The sequence below is a fragment of the Heteronotia binoei genome, chromosome 1 (genome assembly GCF_032191835.1).
Source record: "Heteronotia binoei isolate CCM8104 ecotype False Entrance Well chromosome 1, APGP_CSIRO_Hbin_v1, whole genome shotgun sequence".
Lineage (NCBI taxonomy): Eukaryota > Metazoa > Chordata > Lepidosauria > Squamata > Gekkonidae > Heteronotia > Heteronotia binoei.
In genome coordinates this window covers 233,137,229-233,156,949 of record NC_083223.1, presented here as the reverse complement: position 1 = coordinate 233,156,949, position 19,721 = coordinate 233,137,229, and the positions used below count along the sequence as shown (strand labels likewise).

The 19,721-nt window shown below is 46.9% G+C and overlaps 1 protein-coding gene across 3 annotated transcripts in view; it reads right to left on the bottom strand.

Annotated features, from left to right (window-relative positions):
• Positions 1 to 19,721, bottom strand: part of SPTBN1 (spectrin beta, non-erythrocytic 1) — a 205,343-nt gene that overhangs the window by 88,023 nt on the left and 97,599 nt on the right. For 2 of the 3 annotated variants that reach the window (XM_060249162.1, XM_060249170.1), the window contains exons 3-4: positions 2,266 to 2,439; positions 705 to 796 (exon numbers count right to left, since the gene is read on the bottom strand). In XM_060249162.1, coding sequence (XP_060105145.1) covers positions 705 to 796; positions 2,266 to 2,439 — 266 coding nt within the window. The remainder of the gene's footprint in view (positions 1 to 704; positions 797 to 2,265; positions 2,440 to 19,721) is intronic. The other variant, XM_060249177.1, reaches the window with a different exon arrangement.

Genomic DNA, 19,721 nt, shown 5'->3' with positions numbered 1-19,721 from the left:
CAAAACTCAAGCGAAAGATGCCCAGCTTGTGCAGCCCAGCCAGATGACCAATCACTGCATTAATCTTTGCATTACAAAAGGGAGAGGAGAAAGAGCTCATTTTCCTCCTTTTCACTGCAGCCCAAGGCCAACAGTTTGAGGTGAAGGGAAATCAGCTGGGCTTCTGATATCACCCCCTCCCCTCAAAACACACAAATTTGCCGCATTTCAGTAAGTCTGGGGAGGCAGTAAAGTTTCCATGACAGCTGATGAGGGGAACCCCTGCTTTAAATGGGTGAAAGTAGCCTGTTCCTACGAATACATACAAATAGGTTTTGAACAACTGAACAGCCTATAGTTTAACTGGCTGCCTGATCACCGTTGGTGAATGAGAACTGAGCTGAACTAGCAGATGTTCAAGCATCTTTAAGTCTTAAAATGTCCAAACCGAGGTGTGTTCATATATCTGAACCAAAATTTTAAATGCAAGTTGGTCCCACAAAATATCCCAGATCAACTTGTATTGATGACAGAACACCACAACTTCTGACGCTGTGAGGCAGCAGACAGTCTTGTGTACTTCAGCACAGTTATTTGTTTGGCATTAACTGAATCCACTTAAAGAAAGACATATTGCTACATATTTTAAAAGTATTTTAGTGACCATCCATTCCTGCCACAGCATGCTGCAAGGAGACTTTCCCAGTTATCCACTTAATACTCACCCAGCTGTCTTCATCTGGCACCACAACAGCAGTGCATCCTTTGCAGACTTCTTCTCTTTGTTGTCTTCAGTTTCAACACTGATATCCTGGATCTGCAGTGCCACATATCATGGTTAGTAGCAATTCATTTGCCAATTTCTTGGCCAATTTCTATCCCATAGTCTCCATATAACTGAGAAAACAATATTTTGGGAAACCAAAAAAAATCCCAAAACAGTTACAGCTTAAGAAAAATGCAAACAAAAGCACCTGAGTCTACTTTTAAAAGATCCAGGCAAAGTTAAACACATTAAAAGGCACATTGATTTCAACTTCAGAGATAAGCATCTGCCACTCTGCTATATTAGCTCTTGTGCAGATATGGATATGCAAAACTATTTAAGTGCACTAAAATATAAATGCACTAAATGTGCATGATATTCTGATATTCTCAAAATGGTGTGTCTATATATATGTGAAGTGGGGGAGAGAGATTTCTTTCTGAGAGAAAAAATGGGAAGTCTTGATGACTTAAAAGACAAAGCATACAAATAATACTATATAATTTTCTTATGCAAATAAGCTATGACCTTACTAAACAAAAATATGAGATTTTTGTTCTTTTTTATCAATTTGCCCTACTCTGCTGAAACATACAGCCTACATTCATATATCATGATAAAGAAGAAGAAGAACTGGAGATTTATACCCTACCCTTCTCTTTGTATCAGAGACTCAGAGTGGCTTACAATCTCCTATATTTTCTCCTCCCACAACAGACAGCCTGTGAGGTGGGTGGGGCTAAGAGGGCTCTCACAGCAGCTGCCCTTTCAAGGACAACTCCTGTGAAAGCTATGGCTAATCCAAGGCCATTCCAGCAGGTGCAAGTGGAGGAGTGGGGAATCAAACCCAGTTGTCCCAGATAAGAATCCGCACACTTAACCACTACACCAAAATGGCAAGCGTATTATGAAAATGAACAGTGAAATCTGGGCAAGCCAGCCATCATAATCCATAACAAACAACTCCAACAAAATGTATTCAGAGAAAGAAAGAATGCAATCAACAGGTCTCTCTTTGAGGAGACATAACAGCAGCCTGCAGTGGATAAGATGAGGCAATATGACATGGAAAGCAGCCTAGGGAAGCCCTGGAATTGCCAAAAATGAACAACTAGACAAGCTAGCTCTTGGCCCCGGAGACTGTGAAGGTTGTTTTAACTTTGGGTCAGAGAAAGAACATTTGGGAAGGACAGAGTTCTCACTTTCTCTCTATGTATATCTCTGCTATATCAATCACAGTTTTCAGGCTAAAGCTGGCAGCTCTATGAATAACATAGCAGAAACCATGCTCCAACACACAAGGATGACAGAAGAAGCAGAACAGCAAGAAGGTTGGGGCAGAACTCCAAGAAGGAATCTAACTATTTAATCCTTTACTGCAACAAAGAGAGAACCAAGAAAGCCATCACTAGTCTTAGCCCATAGGGGAAGAAAAATCTTGCAGGTAAAGTGAAGCAAACACTGAAGAAAAAGTTGCAGACCAACACTGGCAGAAGATAGAGATGAATTTTCTTTGTTACCTGGAATCTCAATATAATAGTCCAAATAAGGCCGAGTGTTAGTCTGTGATTCCCATCTACAATATCATGGGATCCCATGTTCTCAAGATGCACTCGCTGTTCTTTCAGGAACTGGAGAGCTTTGTCAACATTCTCCAAGCAATGGATGCGCATCCTTCCCTTTGTTGGCTTGGGCTACATGATATATTTTTCAAAATAAAAGAAGATATGGTAGGAAAAGAAATGTTACTGGATAGGAAATTCAGGATTTAATCATTCTAAATAACCAACTCATTTTCAGTATCCAGATTGGTAACTTTTCTAGCCTTTATGACAGTGGAGAAAAAGTGGGAGAGTAAAAAAGCTGAAACATCACACTTATCATATTTGTCCCTAGCGCTTCCACCAAAGAAATTAGAATGGCCTATACATGCTCCTTTTTTATCTTCATAACCACACACCAATGGCCCAAGGTCACCTGAGTAAGCTTCAAGCCTGAAGAAGAGATCTGATCTGATCTATTAAAAAGTATACCACCAAAGCCCATCTGTGTGAAGTTGTCAGGAACTGTGGAACTTTCAGTGTGGAGGAAGCAGGACTTGTGCTTTTCACACACCCCTCCTGACAGCGCCTCTCCTCCTTGCCCCTGAACCTGCATTGTGCTTCTAAAGCCCTTGTCTTAATTCCCACCTTCCACCACACACACAATTCCCAGTTCTGCACAAACCCAGAATTTACCATCAGAGCAGATTAACTAAGATCAACAAAACATATGCAAATTTGCAACAAATATCTAACTTCTCATACAGAAGCTTAGGCCCTTGACAATAAATCATTTGTGACAGAGTTCAGGCCCTGGAGGCTTCTCCTAGTGATGCTACATATTTTATTTTGCTTTCTTGCAGAAATATTCTGCCATCCATTCTTCATGCACACATGCTTAGCCAAAGCTTTTCTCTCTTGGTTCGCCTGGAGTTGAGTTTTATAATACAGAGCATTCATAATGTTGGTCAAACTTTGCTGAAACACCCTTATTCTTGTGATTCTGTACACACATTCCTTGCAGTGGTGGGAAAGTGCTAAACAAGCAAATAAAGCCTTGCATGCACGCAGTAATGAGAACTGGTAAGAGTCCAGGGAATACTGCCTGCCAACATGTAAACTCTTTTAAAAGGGTGATCCAGAGTTGGGGCCGCAAACTGATTGAAACGATCTCAAGAGAAGGGAGCTTTACTACTTCTTTTGGGGTCTTTAAAAAAAATAAGATAGATGATAGGAAGAAGGAATTCATTCCAGCTAAAAGAACAAGAAGTAATTCAACAATGCTACAGCAAGTCGTTTAAGACAAGACACAAATTGTACAAAAACCACATTAAGAGCAATTGTGAAGTTGCAGAATTTAAATAGTCTCTGTGCAGCTCATAAAAGTGAGCTGTCTCCTATTGCAATATATAACACTGGGACTCATTGAAATTCACAGGACTGCTTTGTAACAGTAGAGAAAGGACCATTCTCCAGAGTTCATCTAGTCCAACTCCTGGAGTCAGGAAGGGTTTTCCCATAATGATACATTCCCACCAACTCTGGATAAAGATATTCTAGGTCCTCCTGTTATGCAAGGAAGTGGTTCTCCTGTGAGAAACAGGTTCTCCTGTTAAGTGAGAAAATTAATTGACACAGTTTAGGTTGTCTTTGTGCTTTTGCTAAGGTGGTTGCCTGAGTGGAACACACCAGAAACAGAGGGGAGAATCAGTCCTAAAACTGATTGCATGAACTCAGGCCAGCGTATCTGACCTGAAGAATTTACCACAAATGGAGCATGTGCCACTCATCACAAGCAAAACAGCATTTTTGCATGTTTCAGACTACTCCCAATGAGCCATGGGTGGAATGAGAATTGGTCTGGGTACTGCAAGTACATTCCACTGTCTGCATGGTCCCCAAACAACCACAATAACAATACAGAATCTTTAACCATGGACTTCCTGTGTTTGAAGTGCTTCGTATATATTATTGCAATAATCCTTAGAACAGTTCTATAGAGTAGACTGTTACTATCCTTGTCTTGGAGACTGGGCAGGGGCGGGGCGGGGCGGGGTGAGGAGGAGAGTGAATGGCTTTCCTGAGGTCATCTGGTGAGTCTATGGTTGAAATAAGATCTGAAGCAGCAACCTACTGAATCATAGCTTGTTTATTTAGCCACTCTGCTATATCAGCCCCAAAAGACAAACAGTGTCTAGGTTCAACACTCCTTCTTTCCTAACAACTAATCTAACTTCCTTCTCCATCCACAGGTTCTGCCACTACAGTGTCTTTTCACCCCAATCCCAAATTATTTGTGGTTTCAGAATTTTAGCCTGCATCCCAGGGTTCTCAAGAGAAGGAATAAGGTCTCAGGGGAAAGGTCCAAAACCATGGAGGCGGTGTTACTCTAGAGCTTCTGCTATTAGGTATGCTCCGTGTCCATCAGGGATCACCCTGAAGTATCTCATCTACCAGGCTCTGTCCCCTTGTGAAATAAGAAGCAGAACTGCCTAATGGGGCACAAAGCCAATCACTACTAGGTTCCAACTGCTGACTCAACCCCTTAACTACCAAGTTCTGCTTCCTTTCTCAGGAGACCTGTTAACTAGCACTTAGACTGCAGACAGGGCTTGCTTAGGCTTACCAGGTGCCTGCAAATGCTGGACAAACTCCTGGTAATTGTTATCAGTGCCCACTGATGCTCAGTTGGCCAGTGGAAGGAGGCTGGCAAAATGTGTGAGTGTGTGTGTGAATCTTTGTTGCTGCATGATGATGTTATTTCCACAAAGTTTTGAGGCACTAGAGCATCGCTCCAATGTGATTGCCAGTGCTTCCAGATTTCACCAGAACCGGCAACAACGATTCCCCCCTCCCTGCAATAACTTCCCACATCTCCTGATGGTTGCCAGGACATTACTAATCTGCCTGGAAACCCTAGGTTTGATTTACAAGATTTGGTGAATCCTTCAGCATGAAACTCTGGGAGCTACAAGAAGGGCTATGTGGGAGAGAAGAAATGAGCTCTGTGAAGTGGTAGGCCCAGTGACAAAGTGTCTCAGCTCCAGCGACAAAGTCTCTGGAATGATGGAATAAAGAGACGAGTTCAGCAGCAGGGTGAGGAAGCAAAGGCACTAGTCTCTCCAAACTTTTAAAAGCGTAATCACACTTCCCACAAGCAAATCTACATAAATAGGAAGTTTTATAAAAAGGGGGTTTAAAAACCCAGATAACAGAAAGATAATGATGAAGGTAGAATGCCAGCGAGGGTTTTGGGGGCTATCCAGTGTACTGCACTGAGTGTAACAGGAGCTCTCGGTTCTCAGGAAACGAATTTATATTCTTGAGGCCAAGATGGCTGACCTGGAGAAACAGAGGCAGTCAATTAGGAACATGGATAAGACCCTTGGGAACTTGCTAGATGTGTCCCACCCTGAGAACAGAAGCTCTGGTACTGTCAGGGAGCATGAGGACGGACAGGTTTCTTACCTGTAACTGGTGATCTTCGAGTGGTCATCTGTGCAATCACACATATGGGTAATCCGCAGGATTGGCCCCGACCTCGGAGAGTTCAAAGCAATCTTGATCGTAGATCTGGCGCGCCTCCCACTTGTCCTGGGAGGAGACAGCTACTGCGCATGCCTGGACAAGGGGGAGGTGCTTAGCCACTCAGTTTCTTCCCGCCGCCGGATAGGTGGAAATAACTGTGCTTACTAGCTTCCAGCAGCGGGGAAGGCTGGGTGGGTCTGTGTGATTGCACAGATGACCACTCGAAGATCACCAGTTACAGGTAAGAAACCTGTCCATCTTCTTCGTGGTCTCTGTGCATTCACACATATGGGTGATTAGCGAGCCATTTCTTCGGAGGTGGGTGCTGGACCTGTAAGAACATGAAGGGTTAGAGCGTAACGTAATGATAGTGGTACTCACAGTGGTTAGTCGAAGATCGATCGTAGCACTGCTTGTCCGAAGGAGGCATCTCGCCGGGCACGGACGTCGAGAGCGTAGTGCGAGGCGAAGGTAGATGTGGAGGACCAGACGGCTGCAGCGCATATGTCCTCTATAGGGATGCCTTTCATGAAGGCAGACGAGGTAGCCACGGCTCTGGTTGAGTGGGCTCGTATATGTTGAGGGATTGGTTGCTTTGCCAGCTGGTAACAGAGTTCGATGGCAGCAACAATCCATTTGGAGAGTCTCTGGGTAGATATTCTGCTGCCCTTATTATGGGTAGCGTAGGTGACAAAGAGTCTAGGGTCTTTACGGATTTGGCGGGTTCTGTCTATGTAGAAGGCTAGGGCTCTCCGTGCATCCAAGTTGTGGAGTGCCCTTTGTCCCGCGTCCGCGGGGTGCTGGAAGAAGGCTGGTATAGTGGACTGTCTTCCTAGGTGAAAGGTAGAGACGACCTTGGGTAGGAAGGTCGGGTCAGGTCGGAGGACCACCGTACTGTTATGAAATATCGTATACGGTGGGTCTGCTCTGAATGCGCAGATGTCACTGGCCCTCTTGCCTGTGGTGAGGGCCGTAAGTAGTGCCGTCTTCCATGACAGCAGGTGTAGTGGGATGGAGGCCATGGGCTCGAAGGGTGGTTTCATGAGTTGGCTCAGGACTAGGGACAGGCTCCAGGTGGGTAGAACTTGTTTGATTGGTGGGTGTAGGCGAATGATGCCCTTGAGGAAAGCTCTGGTCGCGTGGTGAGAGAATACCGTTGTGCCATCGATGCGGGGGTGGAAGGCAGAGATGGCTGCCAGGTGTACCTTCAGGGAAGAATACGACAGACCCGCTCTGGATAGCGTTAAGGTGTAAGTTAGTACCTGAGGTATAGTGGCGAGGTTGGGGTCGAAGTTGTGCTGTGAGGCATAGTGTGAGAAGCGTTTCCACTTAAATAGATAGGATTTCCTAGTAGATGGTTTTCTGGAGTTCACTAGGACCTGACGGACCTCCGGAGGGAAGTCTAGAAACTGATTCTCCAGGCTGTTAATTTGAGCGATGCCGGGTTGTGGTGAAGGACCCTGCCGCCCTGTTGAGAGAGGAGATCCCGTGTTTGAGGGAGCTGGATGAAGGTATTGTTGGACAGGAGCAGCAAGGTCGTAAACCAGGGTTGGCGCGGCCACCATGGAGTTATGAGGATGCAGTTTGTGTGGTCTACCTGAATCTTCTGTAGAACTCTGGTGATAAGTGGAATGGGCGGAAAGAGGTAGTGGAGTGTTCCTTTCCAAGTTTGTATAAAGGCATCCCCCCTGGAGAGGTGGGATGGAGGACCTCTCATGTAGAAGCGGGTGCATTGGGCATTTGACGGTGAAGCAAATACATCTATCTTCGGTTGTCCGAAGATGCTGAATATCTGTCTGATGTATCGGCTGTTGATAGACCACTCGTGGTTGTTGGTGGAGTGGCGGCTCAGGGCGTCTGCCTGGGTGTTCTCGGCCCCTGGTAGGTGTACGGCCGTGAGGAAGATGCCCTGGCTTATGCTCCAGTGCCACAGGGCTAGGGCTCTCTTGCAGAGTCTGACGGAGGCGGTGCCGCCCTGCCTGTTGATGTAAAAGACTGTGGCGATGTTGTCGGAGGTGACCTGGACGTGCTGGTTCCTTAGCGATGGGAGGAAGGACCGCAAAGCCTTGTGCACTGCGATGAGCTCCAGGCAGTTTATGTGGAGAGAGCGTTCGTAGTCTGTCCACTGGCCCTGCACCGTGAGGTCTTCCAAGTGGGCTCCCCATCCCCAGTTGGAGGCATCTGTGGTTACAATCACCGAGGGCGGTGTCTGCTTGAATGGCATGCCCTTGTAGAGGTGATGTTCCTTGGTCCACCATTTGAGGGATGGTACAATGTGTAGTGGAAGGGTGAGCAGTGTGGATTGATGTTGTGTGTGAGGGCGGAAAGTTCTTACGAACCACATTTGGAGGGGACGCATGTGCAGCTTCGCAAACCGCAGAACTGCTGTGGTTGCTGCCATGAGGCCTAACATTCTCTGGAAGGTGAGCGCTGTTTGGGAGCGCTGGGCGATGATAGTGTTGGCCAGTGACATTATGGCGAGTGCCCTGTCCTGAGGTAGGAAAGCCGTTTGTGAGAGCGTGGAGATGTCTGCTCCTATGAATTGGATCCTTTGGGTAGGGACTAGTTTGGATTTTGAGAGGTTGACTAGGAGGCCTAAGGTGGCCAGGGTGGAGAGGGTGGTCGAGACGTCCAGTTGTAGTTGCTCCCTGGAATGGGCGACGATCAGCCAGTCGTCTATGTACGGGAAGATTGATATCTGTTGCTGGCGTAATGTGGCTGCTACTACTGCCATGCACTTGGTGAAGACCCTTGGTGCTGTGGAGAGACCGAAGGGAAGGGAGCAGAACTGGAAGTGCTGCTTCCCTATGGCAAACCTGAGGAATCTTCTGTGATGATGGTTGATTGTAATGTGGAAGTAGGCGTCCTGGAGGTCTATGGACGCCATCCATGCTCGTTCTGGGATGAGCGGGAGGGTTGCCTGAAGCGTGACCATACGGAATTTCTTGTAGGTTATGTGTAGGTTGAGTTTGCGGAGGTCGAGAATGGGTCGGAGTCCTCCGTCCTTTTTTGGCACCAGGAAGTACCGGGAGTAGAAGCCGGTGCGATGGTATTGGGGTGGGACTGGTTCTATCGCGCCCTTGTCCAGCAGAGACGCGATTTCCGTCTGCAGGGGTGCGGACGGGGGTGTGGTGAGGAACCGGTGGTGCTTTGGAGTGGACGTAAACTCTATTAGGTAGCCTCTTTGAATGATGGCGAGGACCCAGGCGTCCGATGTTATGGTCCTCCAGGCAGTGTAGAATGGTTGTAGTCGTGTTGATGGGTTTGGCTGATGGAGGGAGACTGGACGGCTCGGGGCAGGGAGGTCAGAGAGACGGTTTGGGTGTGGTTGAAGGTTTCTTGGTTGTTTGGCGTCTGTGTTGAAAGGAAGGCTTGGACTGCGGTGGTTTGCGCTTCCATGGTTCCTGTTGTCGTGGGGATCTGTTCCCTTTGTATTGGTTGGACCTCCAGTTCCTTTGTCGATTGGTTTGGGTCAGAGGTTGGGAGACTCCCAGTCGTCTTGCCCTCTTCCTGCCATCGTCTACAGATGTGAGGATGTCATCTGTAGAGGAGCTAAACAGGCCAAGGCCATCAAAGGGCAAATCTTCAACTTTGTATTTGATGTCTGGTTGGAGGGAGGAGGACCTGAGCCACGCGTGTCTGCGGAGTGCTATGGCTGAGGCCAAGGTTCTGGAGGAACACTGTGCAGCGTGACGGGCAGTGTTGATTTGCTGTTTGGTTACTCTGGCCATCTCCTGCAGGGTCGTGGTGGCTGACTTTTGGGATGCCTCGGGCAGGGATGGTACCAATGCGGCGAGGGAGGTGGTCAGGTTGTGGGTGTATGCGGAGAAGCATGCCATGTAGTTGAGGATTTTGGTTGTGGCTGTAGTGAGGGCGTAAATCTTTCTTCCGATGGTGTCGAGTTTTTTGCCCTCCCGTTCTGGTGGTACCGGGTGTCTAGTCTGCTTCGACTTCGAGGACGAATGTACAATGATCGAGTTCGGAGCCGGGTGGGTGAACAGGAACTTGGAATCAGGTGCGTGTATCTTGTACAGCGCTTCAACCCTCTTGGATGTTGGCGGTACCGATGCCGGTTTGTCCCATGCTTCTTTGAGTGTTTCTAGTAGAACGGGGAGCATTGGGAGAGAAGAGCTGGATGGAAGATCCGCGTGGACTAGATCAAAAACGACGTCCGAGACTCTGGGGGCGTCCGTATTGAGCTTTAGATTTAGCGAGCTTGCCATGTTTGCTACCAGGTCGAGGTAGGATCTTGGGCTTTCAGACGGTGATAAGTCTGCTGGCTTGGCTATGTCGGAGTCTGGGGATTGTAGGTCCGAACCCGAAGAGTGGTCGGAGTCGGAGAGTTCCTCCTCGGATCCGTCGTCGGTTCCTTGAGGTAGGTCGGGCTGAGGTGTTGTCTTGGGAGCCGTGTGTAGGGATTCTAGTGGTGACGGGAGCTTCGGTTCGGCGCCGAGGTCCGTAGGGTCGTCATGGTGAAGCGATTCGATCGAAGCAGTTTGGAGTCTGTGTGTGCGATCTCGGTAGCGCGGAGACTCTTGGTAGCTGTGGTAATGGCGATCATGGGATGGTGATCGTCGGTGCCGTCTTCGGTGCCGTGGGGATGGAGACCTAGATCTCGATGGAGAGTAATAGTAGTGTCTCCCCCTGCGGTGGCTGCGAGAGCGCCGGCGGCTGCGGGACCTGGTGCGGTGGCGACTGCGGGACCTGGTGCGGCGGCGGCTGCGGGACCTGGTACGGCGGCGACTGCGGGACCTGGTGTGTCGGCGACTGCGGGACCTGGTGCGTTTGCGACTGTGAGATCGAGGTCTAGTCAGGGGATCTCTCGGGGTCGAGGGTTCTCTGGTGAGCGCGTGGGCGTCTATCGGCTGTGAGAGATCTACGAATTTAGTGGGGTCGAGAGTGTGGGTCCTAACGGATGCGGTAGAGTGCGTATCCAGCAGCTGGTCTGGTGGGGAATTCGGAATGGACGGCGACTTTGATGAGATGCGGATGATTTCCAACGGAGTGATTGACGGTGTTGCCGTCGACTTCGACGTCGGAGTCTTCGGCATCGATCCGGAGGCAGTGGCGGTCGGGTTCGAGGCCTTCGGTTTGGTGGTCGGGTTCGAGGCCGAGTCGAGAGGGCGGGTCTTATGCTTTTTTGAGCTAGTGCTGCCCGTCGGGTCCGAGTGGGCGGAATCGGAGCGGCGACGCTTTTTGGGGTCGTCCGACTTCTTAGAGTGCTTGCCGGTCTTAGGCTTACAGGGAGTCTGTGCCACGGAAGCTGCCGACTGCGCCTCTCCCACGAGGTGTGGGGAAGATGGCGCGGGTTGTTGTTGTCCGCCACGCGGCATGGCCGGTCGGAGTGAGGTTTCCATGAGGTGGCTCTTGAGTCTCGCGGCGCGGTTCTTGCGGGCCTGTTTGCCAAATTGGCTGCAGTGCACGCAGGAGTCTGGACGGTGTGCCTCTCCAAGGCAGAACAAGCAAAGAGAGTGGCCGTCGGACGAGGGGATTTTTGAGGAGCAGCTGGTACAGCGTTTAAAGATTATCTTGTCCCTTCCTTCCATCCGCCCGGGAGGGGGGGGGGGGGAGGGAGGGGGAAAGTCCAGAAAGATAGTAAGAGGAGGCTTTTTTTTTTTTTTTTTTTTATACGATACCAGGAGAAGTAGAAGATGAAGAATTGAAGCGAAGAGAAGGTAGTTGTTGGAGATTGCAATGAAGAAGTTGGAGATCAACGAGGAAGGTGCGATCCGGTCGGCGGTAAGGAAGAAACTGAGTGGCTAAGCACCTCCCCCTTGTCCAGGCATGCGCAGTAGCTGTCTCCTCCCAGGACAAGTGGGAGGCGCGCCAGATCTACGATCAAGATTGCTTTGAACTCTCCGAGGTCGGGGCCAATCCTGCGGATTACCCATATGTGTGAATGCACAGAGACCACGAAGAAGATCAAGGGGAAACAGGGCACTGTGCTGATTGTAAGTGAAATGTTCCCTTAGAAGGGACCTCTTCTTCAGTTGGTGAACAGGAATCCTTTTGAACTGAGAAATCATCACTGGGCAGGGAGAGAGGGGGCTCTTGGTGATTCAGTCCTTAGGAATGTAGATAGATGGGTCAGGAACCCACATGGTGGCTTGCCTGCCTGGTGTGAAGGTACTGGGTACATGTCTGGGGCAGTGATGCTCTGTATTCTTGGTGTGGCTCAGTGGGAGGACTTCTGGCTCTGCTGATGGACCTCCTAATGACACCTTGGTTTTTGCTACTACATGATACAGAGTGTTGGACTGGATGGGCCACTGGCCTGATCCAACATGGCTCCTTTTAAGTTCTTACACCTAGAAGATACAGAGCTTGGAATAAGTGTTTGACCCTAGATAAAAGGCTTTAAAGGGGAGAGCACTTTGATCCCATCCACTCTTCCCAGTTTGGGAACAAACACATCATGATAAGGAAGACACTGGAGGCTTCCTGTAAGAAACTTGAAATCTGACCTTATTGCAGCATCATAAATTAGTATTGCCATTTATTTTTATAGTACTATTAATGTGTCTGGTGCTCTGCAGAAAAAAAGCAACCCCTCAAAAAAACTAAAGGTGTCCCTGCTCTAAAGATCTTTCAATCTAAACTGCAGGAAAAGAATGTCATAGGACAGAAGATGTGTTCCATTCACTTACAAATATATAGTATTTTAGTGTGCATGTGTAGAGGCTTACTTTTAGTAGAGCTATGCTAAAGGGTCCACAAGAAAGCAGGTTGTCCCCCAAAAAGAGGCACCATCAAGCAAACTGCCCCTCAAAACTGTCCAGCTTAAGGCCACTGCCTATATAGGCATGCTGAGAACATACCCCTGTTTACATACCCCTGGGAAGGGTTGCAAATACAGTAGAAGACAGAAACATGGATACAGGACGACTTTGACAGGCTAGAAAACTGGGCTAAAACCAATAAAATGAATTTTAACAGGGATAAATGTAAAGTTCTGCATTTAGGTAGGAAAAATCCAATGCATGGTTATAGGATGGGGAAGATTTGTCTTAGCAGTAGTATGTGTGAAAAGGATCTATGAACACGAGTCCACAGTGTGATGCGGTGGCTAAAAAGGCAAATGCAATTTTGGGCTTTATCAACAGTTTACTCTGCTCTGGTAAGACCTCACCTGGAGTATTGTGTTCAGTTTTGGACACCACATTTTAAGAAGGATATAGACAAACTGGAACGGGCACAGAGGAGGGTGATGAAGATGGTGAGGGGTCTGGAGACCAAGTCCTATGAGGAAAGGTTGAAGGAGCTGGGGATGTTTAGCCTGGAGAGGAGGTGGCTGAGAGGTGATATTTGAAAGGCTGTCATATAGAGGATGGTGTGGAATTGTTTTCTGTGACCCCAGAAGGTAGGACCAGAACCAATGGGTTGAAATTAAATCAAAGAGTTTCCGGCTCAACATTAGGAAGAACTTTCTGACCGTTAGAGCGATTTCTCAGTGGAACAGACTTCCTCAGAAGGTGGTGGGCTCTCCTTCCTTGGAGGTTTTTAAACAGAGGCTAGATGGCCATCTGACAGCAATGAAGATCCTGTGAATTTAGGGGGAGGTGTTTGTGAGCTTCCTGCATTGTGCAGGGGATTGGACAAGATGATCCTGGAGGTCCCTTCCAACTCTATGATTCTACAAACTATAGTGGACACACATGCAAACCATGTCAGTGGACACTTTATTTTTCCTTATACATGCATTGAGTAAAGCCCACAAGCCAAGAAAAAGAGGCAGAGCATATGTGTGGCCTTGCTTAAATAGCCCCTGGGCTCCCGCTGCCTGCGTCCACCCTCTGATGTGCTTCCTGACATGGCACACTGAGGGAGAACCAGCTTGCCCTTTCTGCCTACCCCAAGGGCACCTTGGAGTCAATCAAGCCTCCTTCCACTTCTTGAACTGCAAACAACTCATACATGCATTGAGTAATCTGCATGTACAGTTGAACATTTATCCAAATATTCTCCCCCAGTTTCATTTGTGAACTGAATGCATGCTGTCTGTTTCTTATGAAATAGTGTATATGTACATATATGCACAGGATGTCCATGCATTCACAGTAACTTGTGAGCAGGGATAAGTGTGAAATCATTCTATATTGATTTGGGCATGTCCAGACTGGTGTTAATTTCTAGCAGTTTTGTGAAGGCAATTTTTTGGTGTGTGAATTAGCCCACAGCTTTAAACTCAACAGTTTCTTTATCACTGATCGTAACTATTATGTGAACTTTCATTTTCTTTAATGTACTTCCTCATCATAGCCACTGTTTTCATGCTACTGGTTATAAGATGTAAAATATTTGTAACTGATGTTTTTTCATGGAGATTTTAAAAAACAAAGTCTGACCAGTTGGTTAGTTTAATTATATGTCAACTATCATGTGCTGCACTGGTCTTCAACCCATGGTTTAGAACCCCAGGTGGGATTCAGAGCCCTACCTAGTGGACCATAACTCCTCCCCCACAAGAGCTGCTATTTTAGTTGCCTTTTGGGAGGACCTGCCGATAATCATAGAATCACAGAGCTGGAATGGATCTCCAGGGTCATCTAGTCCAACTGCCTCACAATGCAAGAAATTTACAAGTGCCTCCCCCCTATACACACACACACACACAGTGACCCCCTTGCTTCAAGCCCAGAAAATAGCAAAAAGAAAAATTGAAGACAATTCTCCAGGATCCCTGACAAAACTGACCTGGAGAAATATTGCTTCCTGACCCCAAAGTGGCTCTCGGCATTTCCCTGGGCATGTAAGAATGGGCCACAAGAACTAAGCACTGATGCAATGCTTCCTGCCCTCCATCTCATGTTCTGTCTAATTCACAGAATCAGCATTGTTGTCAGATGGCCATCTAGCCTCTGTTTAAAAACTTCCAAAGAAGGAGAGCTCACTACCTCCTGAGAAAGTCTGTTCCACTTAGGAATTGCTTCAACTGTCAGAAAATTCCTCCTAATGTTTAGTTGAAAACATTTCTGATTTAATTTCACCCCACTGGTTCTGGTCCAACCTTCTGGGGCAACAGAAAACAACTCACCATCCTCTCTATATGACACCCCTTCAAGTACATGAAGATGGTGACCATATCACCTCTCAGTCATCTCTCCAGGCTGAGAATACCCAGCTCCTTCAACCTTTCCTAATAGGACTTGGTCTGCAGACCCCTCACCATTGCCCTCCTCTGGACACGTTCCAGCTTGTCTATATCCTTACTAAATTGTGCTACTCAAAACTGAACACAATACTCTAAGTAAGATTTAACCAGAGCAAAGTAAAGTGATACCATCACTTCGTTTGATATAGACACTATACTTCTGTTGATACAGCCCAAATTCGCATTGGCCTTTTAGCTACTGCATCACACTGCTGACTCATGTTCAGTGTATGGTTCACTAAGACTTCTAGATCCTTTTCTCACATACTACTGCCAAGACAAGTCTCCCCCATCCTATAATGATGCATTGGATTTATCCCAGTTAACATTCATTTTATTTGTTTTAGCCCAGCTTTCCAGCCTGTCAAGTTCATCCTGACTCTGTCTTCTACAGTATTTGTAACCCCTCCCAATTTAGTATCATCTGCAAATTTAATAAGTGTTCCCTCTATTCTTTCATCCAGATCATTTATAAAGATCTTAAATTAAACAGGTCCCAGGACAGATCCTTGAGGCACTTCACTTGTCGCTCCTCTCTAAGAGGAGCATTCTTTGGGTGCGATCTGTCAACCAGTTACAGATCCACCTAACAGTTATAGGAGCCAAACCACATTTTACCAAATTGTCAACAAGAACAGTACAAGGAATCTTATAAATAGCCTTACTGAAATCAAGATAAACTATATCTACAGCATTCCCCTGATCCAGCAAGGTAGTCACTTTCTCAAAAAATGAGATCAAGTTAGTCTGACATGACTTGTTCTTGAGAAATCCATGCTGGCTCTTAATGATCAGAGCTATCCTTCCTCAATGTTCCAGGACTGACAATTTGATGATTTGTTCTAGAACTTTTCTAGGTATAGACATCAAGCTGACAGGTTGGTAGTTACCCAGAACTTACTTTTCCCTCTTCTTGAAGATGGGGACAACATTTGCCCACCTCCAATCTTCTCGTATCTCACCTGTTCTCCAAGAATTTTCAAAAATAATGGCCAGAGCCTCAGAAATTACATCCACAAGTTCTTTCACTACCCTTGGATGCAGTTCATCTGGCCTCGAGGATTTAGTTTCATTTAAAGAAACTAGGAGTTTATGTACTACCCTTGTGCTGATCCTAGGCTGCAAAATTCCCTTCCCTCATCATGTGTTCTGTTTTTGCCATGTTGAGCACCTTTTCCCTCACAAAAGACTGAGGAAAAGTAGGAATTGAGCAGTTCTGCCCTTTCTTCATCACCAGTTACAATTTCAACACAAGTTGTGCCCATGTAGACAGCAAGTGCGCCAGAACTCCTGCTTATCTTTGCATACACACTGAAAGAAACAACAGACTCATGGGGTGAGGTCTTTCAGTGGTGGAGAAGATCTTACTGGGGCTCTGCCTATTGGCTTGCGCCTCACTATTTTATACTTACCAGTTTTCACTTGTGTATTTTGTCTGTGACTTCCACCCACCATCCTGGCTTTGACATCGGTCAGCCAATAACTTGCTTTCCCTCTTCCTGTAGTATGATACTGAAGTTGCATGCTTGCAACTCAGTGGGTCTGGAAAGGTTGAAGCAGTCTGATGTACAGTAACACCACTTGCAAATCATAAACCAATTTATGCAGAAATAAAAATTTCTTTCTACCAAGTACAAAGTGATCTGATGAACACTGACTTGGAAAGAAGTTCAATGAAGCTTTCTCCCTAGTAAGTGTGCTTAGGTCTAAAGACTTAGAATCAGAAATTTCAACATATTGTTCCTTCTGGGAAAAAACAGTAAAATAGCTGGTAAAATGGGTCTCCTAGGGAATGGCTGAATCAGCAAAACTGTAATAATGAGTTTTCATTGCACATGTATTCAATTAATGTAATTTAACTCATCACAAACAAAGCTGAGACAAAAACAGAAGTTTTTAAAGTTGCATTATGTATCCCAAGGAAACTTGATGTCAACATAGGGTATAAACATAACCTTTTGCTAGGATTGCCCCTTTCTGATACCAGTGAGTCAGCAGAAACTACTTCCACTTCCATGTTGAAGGGTCTGTTGCAGGGGCAGCATGTATCAACTCCAAACAAGAGCATAAAAGAGAACAGACCTCTTTTATGCTCTTGCTTAAAGTTGATACATACTCAGTGTTGGATTTCTGGGTCACAATTCAGAGAACTATCACAGCAGCAACCAGGAGTAAGCATAGCCAAGATCAAGTAAGTTTGACAGCACTTCAGGGACTACTTGGCTCAGATGGTTGTTGGCTGTTCAAGACACAGTGATGGATGAACACAATAATTGTCGACCAGGTCTAAAGGGTGTGGGTTCCTGTCTGGTTTGTTCCTGGAGATTTTAATTTCTCAGACTGCCCATGCATAGCTTCTCCTTCCCTGTTCTGTACATAGTCTGGTGTCCCACCATCCCCCTTTTGCTTCAATCAGCAGGAGAGGGGAGGAGACCAGAAAAGGAATAAACAGGAAAAGCCCTCTACATGGGGCTACCCTTGTGCCGGACCCGGAAACTGCAGTTGGTGCAGAACGCTGCTGCCCGGCTGTTATTAGGGCTCCCAAGACGGGAGCACATTCGGCCGGGGCTCCGGGATCTGCACTGGCTGCCAGTAATATTCCGAGTCCGGTACAAGGTGTTGGTTATTACCTTTAAAGCCCTATATGGCCTAGGACCTGTCTACCTTAGGGACCGTCTTTCCCCACACGTTCCCCAGAGAGTACTATGCTCGGGTTCACAAAACCTGTTGATAGTCCCCGGGCCAAAGGAGGCCCGTCTAAAATCCACCAGGGATCGGGCCTTCTCAGTAACGGCACCTTATTGGTGGAACCAGCTGCCGGAGGAGGTGCGGGCCCTGCGGGACCTAGGGCAGTTCCGCAGGGCCTGTAAGACAGCCCTCTTCCGGCAGGCCTATAATACTGACTGACAAGGAAATCTTTTGGATGGAACAAAATGCATCTGTAGACCGCCGGTTTTTATCTATCTTGCTTTTATTAATTTATGGTTTTAATTTTACTTGTAAGTGTTTTAAATTGTAGTATTTGTATTATCATGTTGTAAGCCGCCCTGAGACACTTCGGTGCGAAGGGCGGGGTATAAATCCCAATATAAATAAATAAATAAATAAATAAAAAGCTGCTATGTCTTCTACTTTTGTAGCTGCAGGGTTATAAGAAACAGAATTATTCTCCAGGTTACAACTTGGGAATAGCAGGATATGATTTCACCCTCTGCTTTCTTCCAAGTGAAATTTGTGTCTGCAAATACTAATATAGTTTGATTCTAAGGTAAAAAGGCAGTTTCAGGAGACACGTGATTCCTCCCAGTCATGTTTCCCTTGAATGGATCAGGAGTCAGGGCCAAAATGAACATCAGTATTGTCAGTGTAAGTGCTTTACGCATGGCCCATCACATATAAGCTCTCCTGCCACGCTGAGATGGCCCATTCATCCACAGTATTCACATACTGGCAATGTGTGGTGATACAGGCATACTAAGCCTGCACATGAATATGTCAGCTCACCACAAGAAGTTAACACTTAGCTATACAAGCCACCATCACATCTGTTTCAGCCCTCAGAACACTTCCCAGCCTACCATTTTCTTGTTCCCTTTTTCCAGTCTGAGAAACAAAAGTGTGAGCACAGAAAGTGTGTTCTTCCTCACTGTAACATTCTATGTCAATAACAGCGGACTCACACCTCCTTCTCTTGTTGGGTCTTTGTTCTTAACTGTCCTTTTCTTTGATCTGGAGAATAAGTGTGCTGCGGTGGTTAAACCATTGTACTAGGATCTGTTTGAGCCAGCTTTGAATCCACTCTGCCATGGCAGCTAACTGGTGACCTTGAGCCAGTCACTCTCTCTCAGCCTATTCTGCTGTCCATGTCAGCAGCCCCGAAACCATGGCAGGCCCATAGAGCCTGCTGCAAGAGAAGGAAGGAGCACTCAGGTGAGGGGTGGCTCAGAGATGGGCACAGCCATGCCCTGCAGTCTGGCTGGGCATTCTCCATCTTAAAGGGGGCAGAACTAAGGTGGGAGGGGGGTGAGGCTGGGAGGCATATAAGGAGGGGGAGCAGCCACATGGGGGCCAATGAGGAAGGAGGAGGTGGCACTGGTGACTGGTGCAAGGCAGAGAGAGAGAGAGGCCAAGTCAGTCGGAAGCAGCAGCAAGGGGCCTAGGTGCAGTGAACCTGACCTCCCACCTGGTCTGAGGCATCCCAGCTACATCCCCAAAGGATGCCCCTGGGGCTTCTAGCGATGGCCACCGGAGGGGAGGGCCCATGAGAGGAGACAGGACATGGCATCTGCATCTCACAGTTGTTGCCATGAGGAAAAATGGAGGAGGGGAAATGATGTTGTAAGCTGCTTTAGATATGCCAATTGTGGTTCTCAAAAAAGGGCTGAAAAGCTCCCCCCCCCTTTTCAAATCTCCTCCCCTTTCAATAGAAACCCTGGCTGAACTGGATGTTGAAGTTCTGTTAGACAAACTCAAGGGTGAAACCACAACTGTCATTCTGCTGTCATTTTTGCCCATTTTCCCCCTTATGCCCTGCATGCCTGTTCCACTGTGCAAAAAGCAATCAAAAAATGTACCATGCAGCAAGATTCTTTTTCTGCTCTTCAAAGTGGTGAGGTTCAAGTATTCCAGATTAATTTAGTACACAACAGCACTGAAAAAGGAACACTTCAATTCAGACATCATACTGAACTATGCTTTAGCTATGGCTTGGTGCACTGACCAACCATGGTTTCCAAACAGCATTAGAAGTCATGTG